Below are 17,819 nucleotides of genomic sequence, written 5' to 3'. Positions count from 1 at the left end.
TGACATGTTGCTAGCCCATCGCCTTTAAGTTATTCTTAATTTTAATAATATGAGTGCCGTGTGATTCCCGGCACCAATATAAAAAAGAAAAGGAACACTCCATCTCATTTCCCGTGGATGTCGTAAGAGGCGACTTAGGGATAGGCTAAACTTGGGATTCTTATTTTAGGCGATGGGCTAGCAACCTGTCAGTCTCTTCATGACTGTTGGCCCTGTCTACCCCGCAAGGGATATAGACGTGACTTTTTGTATGTATGTATGAGTTGTTCAAAAAGTTTTGAACAGGATTTTGAAGTCGATACCAAACTGATTTTCGTTACAATGACAACCGCAAACATGTCAGTCTCATTTTAAATCCTCTAAATTTTGCGCAATTCTGGTAGCAATTCAACGAAATTCAAGTATCTTTAGTTTCCGTTTCGACCGAAATTAACAAGTTAGCCTTAGCAAAATGCACGACACAGTAAGAAATAATTTTTAAATGTTCATTTCATTAGTTGGTGGCCAACCAACATATGATTCTACTAACATTTGCCTGTAACTCCTCTCGGTTTTGTAGTAGTTTTTAGTTTATAGTGTAGGTATTCTAAGCTCATTTTCAGGAACATTGATTTTATTTAATAGCTACCTTATTTATCCCATAATATCAAAAGAGTTGACGATAGGAAGACGGCCGGTCGTAAAAACAGAAAGAAAAAAGTAAATAAACGGAAGAAGTGTAAAAAAGGTCTCCGGGCTCCGTAGAACACGCCAAGGTCTGGATATCTAGATAAAATAGACATCTATCTAGAGTCTAGTTCCCTTAATCACGAACGATTACCAGGCATATCCCTGATCTTTTCTCTCTTTCTAGCATTTGTTTTTAACCTCATCTGAGTTGCCTACTCAACATTGATGAAGAACGTATGGTACTCTTGTGCACTTTATTATAATTACTGTGCCCGTCTGTGAGTTTAAAGAAATTCTGTCGGCCTTAAGTTACACAGATAATGTCATTTATCCCTTACGGGGTAGACAGAGCCTACTGACTCAGAATGACATTATATACATACATACATAAAATCACGCCTCTTTCCCGGAGGGGTAGGCAGAGACTTCCTCTTTCCACGATCTCTGCACCTTTCCGTCGCTTCATCCACATTCATAACTCTCTTCATGCAAGCTCGGCAGTTTCACACTATAAATAGATATAATTTAACAGTAATCTTGTCCAGATAATCCGTCTGGCGGACGTGTGGAAGACTTGCAACAAAATCCGCGCGGCGGCCTTCCGCGTGGGGCTCAACTTGTGGGACTGGTACCGGCCGCTGGACCCCGAGGGGAACTCCCTCATCTCTGGTCAGTTCTCCAACTTTCACTCTCTGAAGACGTAGCTAGGTCCAGTGCAACACTATTGCAATGTGTGACAAGGACATAATTTTTTTCAAAATATAAAAATCTCATCCCTGATCATCGTCGCGATTTCGCTTGTCTATCGGTGTTTTATAGGATCCATTTTGGAGAGTGTGCAAAGGTACTCTTTAAAGTAATAGAACCTTTGCCATTCCTCCATCGGACTACGAATTTTACCCTTTTTTCCATTGAAATACCAAATAAGTATTCAACAGTAGGATAAATGGGTATCTCTTGGATAGACAGGTATCATCTTCGTCTCCATCATCACTTACCATTGGGTGAGATGGAAGAAAAGTGACGAATCCAATTGTAGCGGGAGCGATGATTCGGCTCGACCGCCACCAAAGGAAGATCTTCCGCCAGGCTGGTGTGATGCCTGGGGAACCGCGGCTCCGACGATGTTGTGTCGGAGGTTGTATATATAGCTCCAATCCGTGAAATCTTTGCTTGCGCGATTTAGGTTTTTCGCTGTTTATTTGTCTGATAGCGTCGCGTGATTCAATTTTTTATTTTTGTGACTTGTGGCGTATGGATTTCGCCACACAATATTGAATAAAATAAAAAGTAAAGAAAATAATTTGTTTCAGAATCAAAATTCGTGTCAGTGCTAGCCGGTCCCCTGAGGGCCGTGATCGGCTTATCTGATGCTGAGGTGGCGCAGCTGGCCGACTACTTCCGAGCCCAGGATGGCCGCGTGCTGTACCACCAGCTCTGCCAACTGGTTCATGGAGAAGGTGACCCTCAGTTGTAACAGACGGCCTTACTCGGTGTTGCCACATGTTTCGATCAAATAAATGTTTATATGACTACAAAAATGAATTTCTTCTACCTCTATTGAAGGATCACAATTGGTACTCAGATTCCTACACTCTATCTCTCTCTCATCTCTGCTTGTTCCCGTTTGCACCTTCCACAGAAGTGGTACTCAGATTCCTACATCAATATCAAGAATGACGATGAATTTTATATTTTTAAAAAAATCTGTTATTCGGTATCGGATATGCGTAATGTTAATCGGCTTTGTCCTCAAACTCTACTTCCTTACTGATTTTATAAAAGCAAAATAACTGACTGTCTGTTACGCAGTATTTGGTACAGAGATTAAGTTTGAAAAGAGGAAGAACATAGGCTTTACTTTTTATTGCGAAGGAAGAAACCTATTAAGTTGTTAACGGGGCTGTAAGCTCTGTATACACCGTATAGACGTGATATACTTAAAGAAATTAAAGTAAATAAATAAATAATAAATAAATAAAACGTATCAAACTGTTTCATGGCTCATCTCCTCCGCTCTCAGATACGGGCGGTCGCGACAAGACCTCAGCCGACTGCATCCTGGAGGCGTGCCCGCCGCCGCCCGAGCCGGCCTGCCACAAGCTGGACCAGTGGCAGATGAGGAGGCTCTGCTGCCTGCTGGCCACCATCGCCGCCAGGGAACTGCCGCTCAAACCCTACTTCCAGGACTATGAGTTGGTTAGCAAAAAGATGATTCTGATTTACAACATTAGATGAATAGTTACGTGGGGACGTGAGGGCAAAAAATAGGCCTACGCGGTAAAATATACTAGCTAAAGAATTTGTTTGTTTGAACGCGCTTATCTCAGGAATTACCGGTTCGAATTGAAAAAATATTTTTGAGTTGAATAGACCATTTATCGAGGAAGGCTTTAGGCTATATAACATCACGCTGTAACTATGTATAAGGAGCAAAGAAATAATGGAATATGTGAAAAAAAACGGGGAAAATTATTCATCCTTAAGGGCTTCAATAATGCCCAAAATAACTATTATACGCAGACGAGGTCGCGGGCACAGCTAGTTAATTCATACATTTGCCTTTAATATTTCAAGTATAAAACCCTAAGTGAAAAAGAACCTTAGGTATAACTTAAATAATAAATTTTGTTAAATAAAACATTACACCTACATCCCATGCGCACCCGCAGGTTGCTAAAAACGACGGTCGGATCACCTTCGCGCACTTCGCCCGCATCCTGAACTACATCGGTATCCTGGTGTCGCCCGAGGACTTCAACCTGCTCGTGAGGAAGTTCATCAAGGACTCCTACACACTGGACTGTGTGGAGTTCCTAAAGGCTGTCGAAGCCGTGAAGAAGGAAGGCATCCGGGGCTTGGGACCGGTAAGATATTTGTACGAGTACTTGAAAATTTAAATTTAATAACTTGGATAATCTTTTCATTTCTAGAGTGATACTGTGCGTCATATAATTAATTGTCATTTGGAGAAGGGGCTTTAGAAGATAAGAATGAAAAAGTAAGTGTGACGGTAGCGGTAACACAGTCTTAATTGGCGGATGTTGAGTTCTACCTGATATGTACCTATTAATATGTATAAGGAATCCGCCTGTGACCACGATCCTGAAATGGGTTAATCAGGTTCTTACATGAAGTTAAGAAGACCCTTTTCTGACAGTCTGCTGGAGTTTGCTTTTCCGCCGATTCTTGTATACTTGCGCTTTAGAAGCGGTGGTAGATTTAATTATTCTTGTATTCTATTTTTAAAATAAACCTATTTCAATCCAAAATGTTCATTCAGGAGTACGAAAACCCAGCGGCGGTGATAGACACAAGCCTGCCAAAGCTGGTGCGTCCGGAGGTGGACGCGGGGCTGTCCACCGCGCCGCTGGGCCAGACGGACGTGTTCCACCCGGTGCTGAAGCAGCCGAAGCCGACCCGCCAGCTGGTGGAACTGATGCTGCGAGTGCAACAGTTCGTGCTGCAGAGGAGGATTAGAGTTTCAGAGTTCTTTAGGGTAGGATGTTAAATATTTTGTAGCGTCGTTTGGTTCCACCAATAGAAAAAGAATAGGACCACTCCATCTCTCTCCAATGAATGTCGTAAAAGGCGACTGAGGCGTAGGCTTATAAACTTGGGATTCTTCTTTTAGGCGATGGGCTAGCAATCTGTCTCTATTTGAATATCAATGCTATCTTGAAGCCAAATAGCTGAACGTGGCCTATCAGTCTTTTCAAGACTGTTGGCTCTGTCTACTCCGCAAGGGATATAGAGAGACGTGATTATATGTATATATGTATGTCTGTTGTGTCTTATTGAGAAAATAATATTAGACATACCAGATGTTCTTTAAGATGGGTATTATTAAATAGATGTTTAAGTAGGTACACACGGCTTAGAATTTATCTCACCTCCAAAAACCAACCAAGGCGAAGTGGCACCGATATCTTCTGAGCCCACGTACGTTGTATTTTTTCTTTGTTGATCTGTATCCAGTGCTTTGAAATTTCTCTTTCAAAGTATTTAGACACTACTTAATACATTAAGACATTACTTGAGCTACTGAGTGTTAACTTGAAAATGGGTATTTTTCTCGTTTCCAAACATTCTCATTGATGTGTGACCAGAAACGTTTAGATTGAGTTTCCGTTCACATTATTTATGTGACACATCCATTGTTGACTCCGATCTCTTATTAAAAAATATCTTTAAGAAGAATTGTATAATTTTCTTTAGGATTTCGACCCCCTAAACTGCGGCCGCATCGCACCGCAGCAGTTTCGCCGCGCCATGGATGCTATGGGACTGGGCGCCATCTTGGACCAGAATGAGATGCTCTGCATCATGAGGCACTACCTCGACCCCAACGACTCAGAGCGTGTCTGCTGGCGGACTTTCGAAGATGACTGCGATCAGGGTAAATACATTTTGCAGTAGTAAATTAAATTTATAGTGAAGCGTTATCAACACACCTTTCGCCCACATAGAAATAATCTTTTGACACATCCTAAGAACTATTTGTATCATGAAAACCAGTATCATTTATTTAAGCCACAAAGTGTCTCTGCATTCTCATGCGACATACTTTCTTTTTGATTATCGCCATATTTGACTTTCGGCATAGCAGGCGCTTTAATCTAGACATGATTGGCCACTTGGCTTAAGAGAACATTCTAGACCGTTTCTTCCCCAGCGGTTTTCGGTTCTTGGAGCAGTTTGGTTGACGCAATGCGACTGCAGCTTTCTGCTCCCTACGATGAAGTCCACCTCGAGGATTTATATGATTCTGATACTAATTCAGCTGAGGATAATAATCCTGATCTCAATGCTGAAAGAAATCGGAATAAAACCGTCCTAAACTCAAAAATTGACTCAAAAGTTAATGTAGACCTCAGTGAAAATCCAACCATTGGTGTGTATGAATGTTTTTTTTATTACATTTCAAATGAATATTATTCAAACTATAGTGTTAAATCTGTTCGAATGAATTTGGAGGTCCATATTGTTTGTCGAGTGTTCATTTCTCTCGACGTGGCTTCATGAATTCTGCTTTATCTATGTAATACCTTTGTAACAACAGAACCCTTCTGTTCAAACCACAATTTCTTCGCCTTAATATTAACTAACGTAATCTTTTCCAGTGTTCACAATAAAGGAGCTAGAGAAACACCCGGACGCTAAAGCGGGCGCTGCAGCGGCGGCGGTGGCGGAGCTGCCCCCGCTGGGGTCGGCGGAGGAGCGCGGCGGGCCCGGCGAGGCCGCGCTCGACATGGCCCAGGCCGCGCTGTTGAGAGTTCGTGCCGCTTGCATGGAAAGGGCTATTGATCTAAGGCCTGCCTTCGCTGAACACGACCCGTAAGTATGAATCAAGGAGTTCTGGTGGTGACTTTAACAATATACAGTCGGCAGATGAGGACGGCGGCCTGGCGAGGCTGTACTCGACGTGGCCCAGGTTGTTGTGTGTCCATTGTTGTGGATCCCGCCGCTTGCGAGAGAGCCATTGATCTAAGACTAGCTTTTGCTCATCATGAATGTGTCTGCCCCTGACTGTGACCTAAAAAATTCAGGCGGACGGTCTTGAAACCATGTTCCATATGGGTTAGGTGCTTCTAAAGGTTGCAGAAGCTTGTAGCCCAATTAGAATAGCATAATGATGTTATTTAAATTCAGAGATTCATTTTGCTGGTGAATATTGCAGGATGAACAACGGTCACGTGTCGCGCGCTCAAGTGCGACGCGTGCTGGCGAGGCTGGGCGTGCTGCCGACTGCGGCGCAGGTGCGGGCTCTGGAAGAGAGGTACCTGGACGACTGCGGGTTCAGCTACGTGAGACTGCTGGATGAGGTATGGATATAACTTCAAGAAAGACTCGATTTTTTTTTTGTACCTCCAAGGAATTAATTTTCTATATTGGACAGACAAGGTTCGGTTTCTCATGTACTAGGATCAGAGGCCGCCATTGGCGTATAATAGCTGGTTTCCCTCCTAGGTTTCACAGAGTAGCTACACAAAAATCGATGATGGATAACTTTCATGTCCAATTGCAAACTTTAGTTATGGTGGATAGGTGGATAAATAGCCATTGTCTATGAGGCCTTATTCTATATGGGGTTAGGATATGTGGGGGTAGGATACCATGGCATCGTTGCAAGGTCGCCCGAATCAATTTTCTCGGATATTTCTTGTATTAAGACAGGGTGAACTATATGCTTGCTGTTTTGCCTCTCAGATGGAAGAGCGTCCGGTGGAAAGCGCCACAATATCGTCTGCGCCGCCGCCGCCGCGCGCGCCGCCCGCCGGCCCTGACCCGCTGGAGACGGACATCGTGCAGATCCTCGCCAAGATCAAGGGAAAGGTACCAAACACCTCATTACTTCATTGAAAATTTTACGGTAAAGAAAATTTTAAGGTTACAGAATTTAATAAGAACTTAGGAAAACCCTACAACTTTTTGCTATAAATAACTTTATTAAGGGTCGTGTCCCAAATTGTTCGTGGCACATCCTACATGAAGTCATGGACAATTTATGCTCCGTTTGTAGAACTGCTCAAGAAAAGAGTCTGAGGCAAAACATACTTCATTATTACGTTTATGTTCTCGTGTTCTTCGAGTATCTGCCCACAGTCCCTTTCCGCATAACACGATTCAAGCCTTCGGGAGGAAGAGGTCTCACCAGAAAGATGTATTTATACTCGCCAACTTTGTCTTACACAATTACACATACACCTTGATTAATGAATCTATTGTAAAATGTGTTCCAGATGGTTCGAGAAGGATTACGCCCCCGTGACTTCTTGAAGCAGTTCGACCCTCGCAACGAGCTGGTGATCCCCCGAGCCGACTTCTACCGCGGCCTCTCCTCCGCCGGCCTGTCTCTGACGCCGCTAGAAATGGACACGCTCATGGAAGTGTTAGTAGTAAATAATTGAATTTGCAGTTTGATTTTTGAATCAAATTTGGTTTTTGATTCGTCTCCACTACACCTTGCTTAATGAAATACGAGTACCTAACAAGTACTAACAACCCAGTCAAATAGTAATCTCATTCACAAGAAGGCGGTCTTGGCAAGTGTAGACGTCATATACCCTCTATACCTACTGGGCGTAGCCTTTCCATATTTTTATTGTAAATGGAAGCATGCATAAAACATTAAGAAAACGGCGGCTGCGCTGTCACATATCAAAACTACTTCCACTTCAATGTGAATTTTTCTACGTTTTTCCAGTTTTAGCGCGCCCGGACGGCGTCGCTATATTGAATACGAGCGGTTTTCGTCCGTGGTGGGCGAAGCCCTGACCCAGGGTTCCCTGGAACGCGCGCCCCTGGTGGAGCCCGTGCCGCACGTGCCCACCCATGACTCCCCCAGGAACTTCCTCAACTTCGAAGAGAGGAGCCTCGTGTCCGGCGCGCTCGCCAAGCTGTCGAAGTTCCCGGACCAGTTGTCCAATATTTTGGAGGTGTTCAAGGTATGACGTTGAAATCTAATGAGGAGGAGGATGCTAGCTCAAACCTACGGGTCTATAACATCAGTGCTTGATTATTTACAAACTTCTAAAAATCTAAATTTAATTTTGGACCGGTTTTCTCTATTTTGCTGAAGACCACATTAGAAAGTTTCCATAACACTTCATATCGAACTTACTTTGAAACACAATCTGTATGATTAGTCCGTATATATTTGTCAAACTTTTAACTGACTTAAAAAATGAAGAGGAGAGATTTTTCTCAAAAAGCACTTGACGTCTCCTCGTTCGACTTTGTAATGTTTACCAGGACATGGACAAGGAGCGCTGCGGCACGATCCCTCGAGTTTCCGTGGAGCGCGCCCTGTGCCAGCGCGGGCTGCTGCAGCTGGTGTCGGCGCGGGAGCGGGACGTGCTGTACCGCTGCTTCGGCTACCAGCGCGGCTGCGGCGAGGAGGTCGGTGGCGCAAACACACAAAACAGCATACACATGCAACATACACACACGATAGTACTGTCTGACAAGGCGAAGCTTACCTAGATATATCAATCAAAATGCCCCTCTAGTACACTGAGTAATAAACAAAAATTTACATACTTAGTTCATTTAGGGGATCCTGGGCTAGTATTTCCGGCGAAACATTTGGATAGCGGCAACTAGGTTTTTGAATAAAAGATCTTAGTTATTACTCATTTGCAGGTGGACTACCGCTCCTTGTGCAACGCCCTGGACGTGTTGTTCGCGACCGGCAGCGCGCAGCCCTGCTGATGGTCAAACATCATCGCTTTCATGTGTTTGTCTTTTATTGGTCGTTACTATTAAAGTGTAGTCTTTTATTTACTGTTCAGATTTATATACAAAGTTCTTGGGTTTAATTTTGATCTCAGCTTTTCGAAGATAAATACAAACATGGCTTCAAATAACAACGTCATCAAAATTTACTATGAAAGAGGGTTAAACAGCAATTTTGATCGCTAGAACTCCCTAGAACCCTTGGCCGTACAGCCAGCATGGTCCGCGGTGTCGCAGACATGCTCGGTCGGACTGAAGTGAAGGTCCGCTGGGCACTGGCGGCAGACGGGGGGACGGGCCGGAGACACGCAGTAGTAGAAGAGGCGGCAGTCGTCGGGGTGCGGCACCAGCGAGTCCGGGCCCACTGGCCCGCTGCACGACACTGGCGTGATGGAACTGATCAGGCATAAAGGCGGGATATCATCGCGGCCACTGGAAATGGAAATTGCTTTATGATTTTTGGGACGATGTATTTTCGATTAGATAGGTTAGTTTTCAGCTTTTATCTCGAGTGCTGGTAGGAGTCATAAAAATCTGCGTCGACTGCTAGTTGAGCATCGGGCAACCACAGATCTAAAATTCACAGAGCGTAATCTTAGACCTTAGTGCACATTACTAGCTACAACGCCATGCAAAATCAATTAAAAAAAGTTCGATTTCAAAATATAAAATTAAGATTTTTTTCTCACAAACATAAAACTTACGAAATAACGCTTCCATCTGCAACGTAGGATAATAATTGCAGCAGTAAGTACGCAACAGAGCACAAGTATATATAACGCCCCATGTCTGGTAATGTGAAGTGATTTCCAAGATTATTTGCTTTTATAAGAGGTAGGTACCTACATAAGCAGCTATAAGGCCCTTTGCAAACAAAAGGTGGACGTATATCACACACATGGCAGCAACGGATGGACGCCGCCACACACACATCTTTTCCTCTTACAGGTAAGACATAGGCAGCGACAATGGTCACAAAACTTCAAGGCCACACTTCCTTGTTGTACCATGCAAAGAAAAATTTGAATTTGGACTAATGGAATTTAAGATTCTTCAAATTAGTACCTACCTCTTGTATCATACAAACTGAATCTCAAATACGCCATATAGTAGATAGGTCACAAGTAATTAATTAGGCAGGAAGGTACTTTTGAACGTATACCTTTTATTATGCTTAGTGTTAGGCACCGAATACTAAAACATAATAGTGATTCGTATTTAGTGGCAGTTACTAGATGACGATATACATATATAGGATGGTAGGTACCATTGTATATTGGTTTCCCTTGATCGACTTTGACGGCCTCTGTGGCGCAGCGGTAGTGCGCTTGTCTGTGACACCGGAGGTCCCGGGTTCGAATCCCAGCCAGGGCATGATGAGAAAAGAACTTTTTCTGATTGGCTTGGATCTTGAATGTTTATCTATATAAGTACCTATCACTACATAGTATAAAACAAAGTCGCTATTTTAGTCTGTATGCTTAAATCTTTAAAATTACGCAACGGATTTTGATGCGGTTTTTTGTAACAGGTAGAGTGATTCAAGAGGAAGGTTTTTATGTATAATAACATTTATAATTTTGCACCCGTGCGAAGCCGGGGCGGGTCGCTAGTTTAATATAAAATATAGTATCGTTGGGTTAATATCTCGTAACACAAGTTTCGAACTTACTTCGAGGCTAGCTCAATCTGTGTAATTTGTCCCGTATATATTTATTTATTATTACTTTTACAATCAGCTCAGGAAGAGAAGCGGCGAGACGCACTTTTTTCTTCTTCGGTTCCAACCAGACAAACCAGGAGGTGGATTAAATCGTTTTTGCTCTTATTGCTTACTTTGAAAAATATCGGTCTATCCCACACTAGTCCCATTGAGTTGTCCCGTGTGGTGGGACAAGTGATACGATTTTGTCCCAGTAGTCCCATGGGATGGGACTAGTGACACAAACGAAATCGCCTCCGTTGTCCCTCTGGGATTAGTGGGATATACAGAAATATTTTTTACTCCCAAGTACAAGTACCTAGTTTGTAAAGTGCCTAGTCTCCCATCAACCAAGCTTATCTGAAGCACTGTACACTTGAAATTACGATAACCATCGTGCACTTCGTACAAGTGCTTATAGACCTCCCTATTAATAACCTCTATGTAGGTACGAGGTACCTACTAAGAATTCCTTGGAAATGGATTAGGTAGTAGGTACTATTTTTCAAGAAATTCTAGTGAATAGATAGGTAGGGTATGTATGTGTGTACATTTTGCGATTTTTGGCTGTCTACCCCTTAGGGATAAAAACTATTGTATGTATAGTATGATGTAGGTATAGAGTTAAATCATTAGCAGGTACTACATACCTATAGATTTTCAGTCTATCCCAACTTGTCCAATCCTCCACTACAATTCCGCATCTTCTCTATTCCCAACGGATCCAACTAATTCTTCATTTATGAAATGTTTACTGGTAGAGATTAAATCCATTTGATAGTAGGTATCACATTTAAATACTACCTATGTTACATATTGTAAAGTTTTGAATCAAGTAGTGGGTACCTAGTTAGTTATAGTTTGCAGTTTGTGAGGGACTGACAAAACAAAGCGGCGAGTGACAACACATACAAAAACTCGAATATTTATTTACATATTTTATTGCGACATACAATTTGTATATCATCAGCAGTTTGTTCATGTCTGACAACTTAATTCTAGAGTTCAATTTCATCCCTACTCATGGAAGAAACACTTACTTCGTACAAAATACATGATTCAGATTTGTTTGTTAATTATCCAAATAATACAAAACTACAACATTTTGCTTGAGATCCAGAACACTATTGGCGCCAGTCGCTGCCGGCGGTCGCGATCATGGTCCACTCGCTCGCCACTCGCACGCAGTCACTCGCACGCAGCCACTTGCACACAGTCACTCGCACACCAAACACTCGGCGCTCACTCGCCGCGCCGCGCCACGCCACGCCACGCCACACCGACCAGCGATTATCCCCGTACGCGGGTTTAAGCTCTGAATTACTAAAATATTATCTGTTAAGGTCGAATTGTATCTAGTCAATATTTGCAATAATACTCGAATGATTCTATTTATGCATTCTATATTATAATAAATTTAGGAAGCAGAACCCGAGCGCGGCCCCCTCCGTCGACAATATTTTTATCCTTAAAACATTTTCTTAAACAGATTAATTCCTTAAATTAATATTGTGGAATGGAATGACGTGCCCCCGGCGCGGCGAACGAGAGGCGACGGGGCCACTCATGACCGATGACTTAACCTGAAAGCAAAGAATGGCATGGTTATTTTAACTATTATTATAATCTTTAGTCTAGAGGCAAACTTCAGTTTTAGGAAATGATAAAAACTAGACAGGGCTGGTGCTTTTCTTTCTATAGAATGTGTTTCGTCAATTATAACATTGACAAGATAATTCTTTGAAGGGAACAATTTCGTAAAATAAGTCAAGACATGTGAGCATGTGTGACGTACCTTACTATTGGACTGAGATGACTATCGGACAGGTACGTTAGTAGGGCTGGTGCCTCTGGTTGGCGCGGCCGCCGCCGCCGCCGCCGCGCTGCTTGCCGCCCTGGTAGCCCGCTGTAACACCACGACCTTGTAGCGCTTTCATACTACACATACCAAATACACGAGGCGCGGAGAAATATACTACAAAAGGGACGCCTAACATGTGATATAAAGTTTTTGCCTCAGCAGCAGGTCAACTTCCGAGTATTGTACGAGTTGAACTAGGCTCAACGATTAAATTGAAAGTAGAATACTGCATCTGAAAATGTATGTGAACTTCCTAGTTTTTCATGAAAAGTTTGGTGAGGTCTTCACTGAACAGACTGCTGCATGCTTTCATGTGCAAAGAAGCTTCTCCACGCCTTGTGAATTATACTAAATCTACCACGTGTCACAAGGGGCGTTAAACACTACTATTACTAATGATATTGTTAGGAAATCAAGTGAACCGTTTAAATGAAAGCGAGCAGGGTGAGATTGTTATCAGCCTCTATTTATGATGATTATAATAACTTTATCAGTGAAACTCGAGTATAATTGCTTGATGTAGATGCTAAACATGCTTCACTAATATTACAATGACTGGTGCATTCGTAACTATTACCGCATTGACGAAATTCAGTACTTCATTTCTAATTCAAAAATAGACTTTACTTCCAAATTGTACTAGTTTATGAATGCACCTGTAAATCTAATGAAACGCATACTCGACCACGCTTGCCAGTGTATTCGTAATATGGATAATTTTGTCTTTAATTATGACACATCTTAGGTGCGCACTAGAGCCAAATGTGTTAGAACAACTACGTAAGCGGGGTACGATAACATGGACAAACAGTCATACATCACACCGAAATAATGCCGAAGTCAATTCGAACGTGTTGGCGGAAGAAAATATTACATTAAAGTAAAATACATAAAATAAAACCAACCAGACAATTTTTTCAAAATCGAAAGTCTAAAAAGTTAGCAGTTTGAAGGCCGGTTGGGTAAATATTTTCGCTCAAAACGTTCGATAACACATCGGCACTTCGTGAGTGAGGCGGCAGTACCTTTCCCGCGTGGAGTGGTGCGCGCGCCGTACCCGCCTTCGTACCCTCCGTACCCGCCGTAGTCTGCCCCAAACAACACACATTAGTCCGCTGCTAGACAGACTACACCGCGAGGCTCTGTCGCCAGAGGTCTTTCTCTTACGCACTTACTAACATCTCGACCCGCCGTGCGACTGTCCCCTATACTTATGCAAGACTATGAGTCAGAATGAGGCGGATAATAAGTAACTTGAAATAAAATGCGCAAATTGGACCGTTGTATCATGCTGCTGTCGTAATTATGAAACTATATTTACTTCAAATATACGACATGGACAGTCTTAATTTTTTGAATATTGAAAAGTTGCTATTTGCAAAGTTATGAATTTTATAGATACCAGGAAGTTTAAATCTTCCGTCTCTTACGACAAATAATAGTTATCTAGAGATAATATTGCAACCAGAGTAAGATATAAGATGAAATTGTCAGTTAGTGTAAAAAAGATTTAAAATCTTAAGTCTGCACCCATGAGTATGAGAACCTCTCATTATTGATGGAGTAGCGATAGCCAGCGAGAATCATGCAGTGGTTAGTAGTGTCTGGACCCACAAGAGAAGTGAAGCATGGAGTGAAGTAGGGAAGGAAAGGACTTGGGTTATATGGAAACACATTGAGAATTTTTGTAACAGTGCTTTATTCAAAAGCTTTCATCATAGTATCTTTATCACTTTCACAATGTCTCTCCATATTTACCCCATTTCCCAGATGTAGCAGTATGCGAGTGTTGGTGGTAAAATAAAAATACCATAAAAAAAGAACTCGAAACCACAATGCTACATATGTCAAAAGTGGTATTACAAATAAACACTTAAAAACATAAGGCAGGTAACATATGTACAGAATATAGTACCCGGTGAAACAATGACAGAGATAGCTGAATGAGACCGGACTAATTGGCGGGTTAGTGACGAGCAATGCTGCGTCGCGGATTACTACTTAGCGGATATTAGATAGGTCGGTTATATTCAGATATACATTGTCGCCCCCACATTTTTCACTACACATTATCTCGATAGAATATTATATATTTAGAAAAATAAATATTTTCTACACACTAAGTCAATATCTTAAGCTTCGCGTGATGTCGATCTCTTCGAATATAATGTAAGATATACAATATAATAAGGTAAATAGGCATCTCGAGGACGGAACGTCAGCCCCGCTCGCTACACTACGCGCGGCGCGGGGCGCGCGTCCCGGTACGGACGCACGGACGCGCGCCCCGCGCTCTCCTTAACCTACAATTACATCCTAGGGATCAGGTAACATCAGTCGAGGTAATGTGTGGGTGAGCAGGCCGCCGCGGCCCCGAGCTACTAGTTCTGCTTGCCGCGTTTACCGTAATTGGGATAGCTGGCGTAATCGTATCCGCCATAGCCCCCGTAGCCGTCGTAACCGTAGCCCCCGTATCCGTAGCCGTCATAGCCGCCGCCGTAGCCGCCCTGGCCGTAGCCGTAGCCCCCGTAGCCCTGGCTGCCCCAGGCGCCCTGGCCGCCGTAGCCGCCGCGGCCTCCCCGGCCCCCGCGCCCGCCGCGACCCCCGCGCCCTCCGCGCCCGCCCATGCCCCCGGGCCCGTCCGGCTTCGGCGTGGCCCGCTTCACGTCCACCTGGAATCACATATGACATATTCAATACATACTGTAAGATATTATAGCGTACAGTGCTTTTAGCTATAGATACAAATGCAAATAGAATATCTGCACATGATACGCACCTCTTTACCGGCTATTGTCTGCTTGGGAGTTTTGAGAAGTTCATTCACCACCTGCTCTGACTCAAATGTGATGAAGCAGAAGCCTTTTCTTTGATTCTTTGTTTTGTCGAACGGCATTTCAACTTCAACAATCTGGTGAAAAAAAATAGGAAGTTTAAAACTTTGAAAAATATTATTCTAATAGTTCAGGATCAATAAAATTGCATCAGTGGCCCGGTTTCTTCTTCAAAGTTAATCAAGAAAAAATTATCTCACCAATTCCGGATTTGTCATCATATCATACATATATCCAAAAAATTTATAATAGTATACAATACTCACTGTTCCAAAGTTACTGAAGAAGTTCTTTATTTCATCATCTGAGATTTCACTACTCAGACCTCCAACAAATATCTTTCCATGCCTCGCTTTGGCCTTTTTGGGGTCAACTTTCTTATTGTTGATTGTGTGTTCTCCTGCTGCCATCACTTTGTCAATGGAGTCCGGTGCTTTGAATACAATGAAGGCGAATCCTCTGGATCTGCCTGTGTTGGGATCAGTCTTGACATTGACACTCTCGATGTCTCCATATGTGATGAAATGGTCACGGAGTTCCTCTGGAGAAACAAAAACAAAATTGTTGAATCTGCATTGATAATAATAGAAAAATCATTTTATATCACTAAGTCTCAGATATGTGGGTATAAGTTTTCTTCAATATCAATTCAGAAGCAGAACTGAAATAGTCATCATGAAATAACTTATAAGAATTAGGGGAAATATAAATAGTGACAACTTACTATCTGTGGTCTCCCAGCTCAGGCCACCCACAAAGAGCTTTCTGTGAATACAACAGTAACCAGCATTAAAAAGTGACCAAAAACAAAGTATTCTAGTCTCAAAGTTAAACTGACTTAAAAATTACTTTAACATTAACACTATGCAGTACTTGTTTAGTACTTTACAGCTACTTTTTTGTTTAAAAACAAACTCCAAGCACTGCAGCAAAACAAATTGACAACCTGTAAGTTACAAAAGTTACAACTGGAAATTTAAAATTATGGAATAGGACAACCAAAAATGAACATGTTACAGTTTACAGTAAATCGCAAGATTTGAAATTGGCAAGTGTAAACAGGGCCCAAAATTAAGTGGCCGAGGCAATCTAGTCAGTTTGGTCGTTGTTTACTTTAGTGTGAGCCCAGCGGATATATACCATGGCGTCCTCCGGCGGCTGCAGCGGCGGCGGCGCAGGCTCACACCTGCAGAGAGACACAGCGTTAGTAGCGCCCCAAACTGACCCCGCGCCTGTCTCTAGCGCTACCACCGATTTAAAATCTTGCAAATGCCTATGTACATTACCGATAGCAGTATTACGGCCTCAGAGCCGCTCACTGACCGTAACGAAACAACCACAAGTAAACTATGAAAAATAATCGATAAACGGGCCTGAACCGGTGCCGGGTGCCAGAGACGCGCGAATATGACGCCATTTTACTGTCATGCGGCTCGTAGACTTTCTATATTTAGCAAAAAGAATGACCTGAAATTTACTCGAAGCTATAACTATGAAGACTATAATAAAGTTTGTACCGCGAAGAAGACGCTGCAATACTAAAAGGGCACAATTTTGAAAAGATGTCGATGATCGAGACGGATTTAAAAGCCGATAATGATAATGCCGGACCGCCGCCATTATGGCGGGCAAAGATTAACTGTGAAAAAACTTGCAAAGGAGCTAGAAGTTAACATTCATGTTACTTAATTACACAAATCGCCGAAATACTATAGAGAAGCATTTATGATATATCAATTTAAGAACGAAATTGAAAGAATCAAAACCAACTGTACCTATCGTCATCGCGTCCCGGAGCGTCCGCACTGTTATTATCCTGTTGTGAATCTCCTCCACCATTCTCAGCATTTCCATTTAGTTGATTTTCGGTCACGTCTTGGGCAAAATTATCGTTATTGGCCATGATGACTTAAGTTTTAGGCTAAATTAATTTATAAACTAAAAACTAAGGTCTACGTGCGACCTTCAACTCCGAATGCCAAATGAAGAAGGAGGAAAGGAAATGCGTGATGAGTCGGCGCGAAATATTTTAGTAGGTTGGCAACTGCCAAAGAGACGCGTTGTTTTTGCAAACAAAACTATCCCCACTACATTTCAAACCAATCACAGCGTACTATTCGCCCCAGGTCAATGGCACGAAAAAGCAAGAAATGAGAGAGCATGATTATTTCGAATGAGATAAAAAGAGAAAAAGCATGCCCAAAATAATCAATAAACTTATACCAACCTAAAGAAATGAATACCGCCATTTTTCATCAGGAAGCTTACGTTCAGAAACAAGGCACAGATCATTTTTTTTTGTAAATAAAAGCTTAAACAATGAATTTATTGCAAAGGTGAAGAGGGATATATTTATTTAGCTAGCAACAAAAATTTAAGCCTCAATAGGTAATAATAAGTTAAGAAAAAAACTTTTCATGTAGAAAACTACCACGGCCATGAAAAAAACAAGTTTCTTTCACTGTAACTCTGTTACTGTAGGGCTAAGCTGTAAGAGTTTCGTTACTGTAGGGCT

The 17,819-nt window shown here is 42.3% G+C and overlaps 3 protein-coding genes and 1 non-coding gene across 5 annotated transcripts; 1 reads left to right on the top strand and 3 right to left on the bottom strand.

Moving 5' to 3' along the window:
- Nucleotides 1-369: 369 nt before the first annotated feature.
- Nucleotides 370-8,883, top strand: LOC106134809 (uncharacterized). Its single transcript, XM_013334949.1, has 14 exons — nucleotides 370-463; nucleotides 1,215-1,338; nucleotides 1,983-2,129; nucleotides 2,693-2,868; nucleotides 3,342-3,536; nucleotides 3,953-4,168; nucleotides 4,888-5,068; nucleotides 5,793-6,006; nucleotides 6,350-6,494; nucleotides 6,880-7,005; nucleotides 7,413-7,561; nucleotides 7,877-8,117; nucleotides 8,425-8,571; nucleotides 8,815-8,883. The coding sequence occupies exons 1-14, from the start codon at nucleotides 452-454 to the stop codon at nucleotides 8,881-8,883; spliced, it is 2,142 nt and encodes a 713-aa protein (XP_013190403.1). The 5' UTR covers nucleotides 370-451.
- An 85-nt stretch (nucleotides 8,884-8,968) lies between these two features.
- On the bottom strand, nucleotides 8,969-9,699 carry LOC106134790 (uncharacterized). The gene is made up of 2 exons (XM_013334926.2): nucleotides 9,612-9,699; nucleotides 8,969-9,339 (listed from the first exon to the last, which is right to left on the bottom strand). The coding sequence occupies exons 1-2, from the start codon at nucleotides 9,692-9,694 to the stop codon at nucleotides 9,090-9,092; spliced, it is 333 nt and encodes a 110-aa protein (XP_013190380.1). The 5' UTR covers nucleotides 9,695-9,699; the 3' UTR covers nucleotides 8,969-9,089.
- Nucleotides 9,700-11,522: 1,823 nt separating this feature from the next.
- LOC106134824 (RNA-binding protein squid) lies at nucleotides 11,523-17,305 on the bottom strand. Of its 2 annotated transcripts, XM_013334965.2 has the most exons (8): nucleotides 17,080-17,305; nucleotides 16,029-16,069; nucleotides 15,571-15,845; nucleotides 15,250-15,381; nucleotides 14,875-15,142; nucleotides 13,496-13,558; nucleotides 12,405-12,515; nucleotides 11,523-12,192 (listed from the first exon to the last, which is right to left on the bottom strand). In XM_013334965.2, the coding sequence occupies exons 1-7, from the start codon at nucleotides 17,205-17,207 to the stop codon at nucleotides 12,442-12,444; spliced, it is 981 nt and encodes a 326-aa protein (XP_013190419.1). In that variant the 5' UTR covers nucleotides 17,208-17,305; the 3' UTR covers nucleotides 11,523-12,192; nucleotides 12,405-12,441. The 2 variants fall into 2 exon arrangements, with proteins under 2 accessions (XP_013190419.1, XP_013190420.1); XM_013334966.2 differs by lacking the exon at nucleotides 13,496-13,558 and having other exon boundaries at nucleotides 17,080-17,303.
- On the bottom strand, nucleotides 15,915-15,986 carry LOC132902216 (small nucleolar RNA snR61/Z1/Z11). The gene has a single exon (XR_009657056.1). It is a non-coding gene; the product is annotated as a small nucleolar RNA snR61/Z1/Z11 (small nucleolar RNA).
- Nucleotides 17,306-17,819: the final 514 nt, after the last annotated feature.

This window comes from Amyelois transitella, chromosome 10 (genome assembly GCF_032362555.1).
Source record: "Amyelois transitella isolate CPQ chromosome 10, ilAmyTran1.1, whole genome shotgun sequence".
In the NCBI taxonomy this organism is placed as follows: Eukaryota; Metazoa; Arthropoda; class Insecta; order Lepidoptera; family Pyralidae; genus Amyelois; species Amyelois transitella.
Note: the sequence above shows the minus strand (reverse complement) of the source record. Positions and strands in the feature narration are given on the sequence as shown.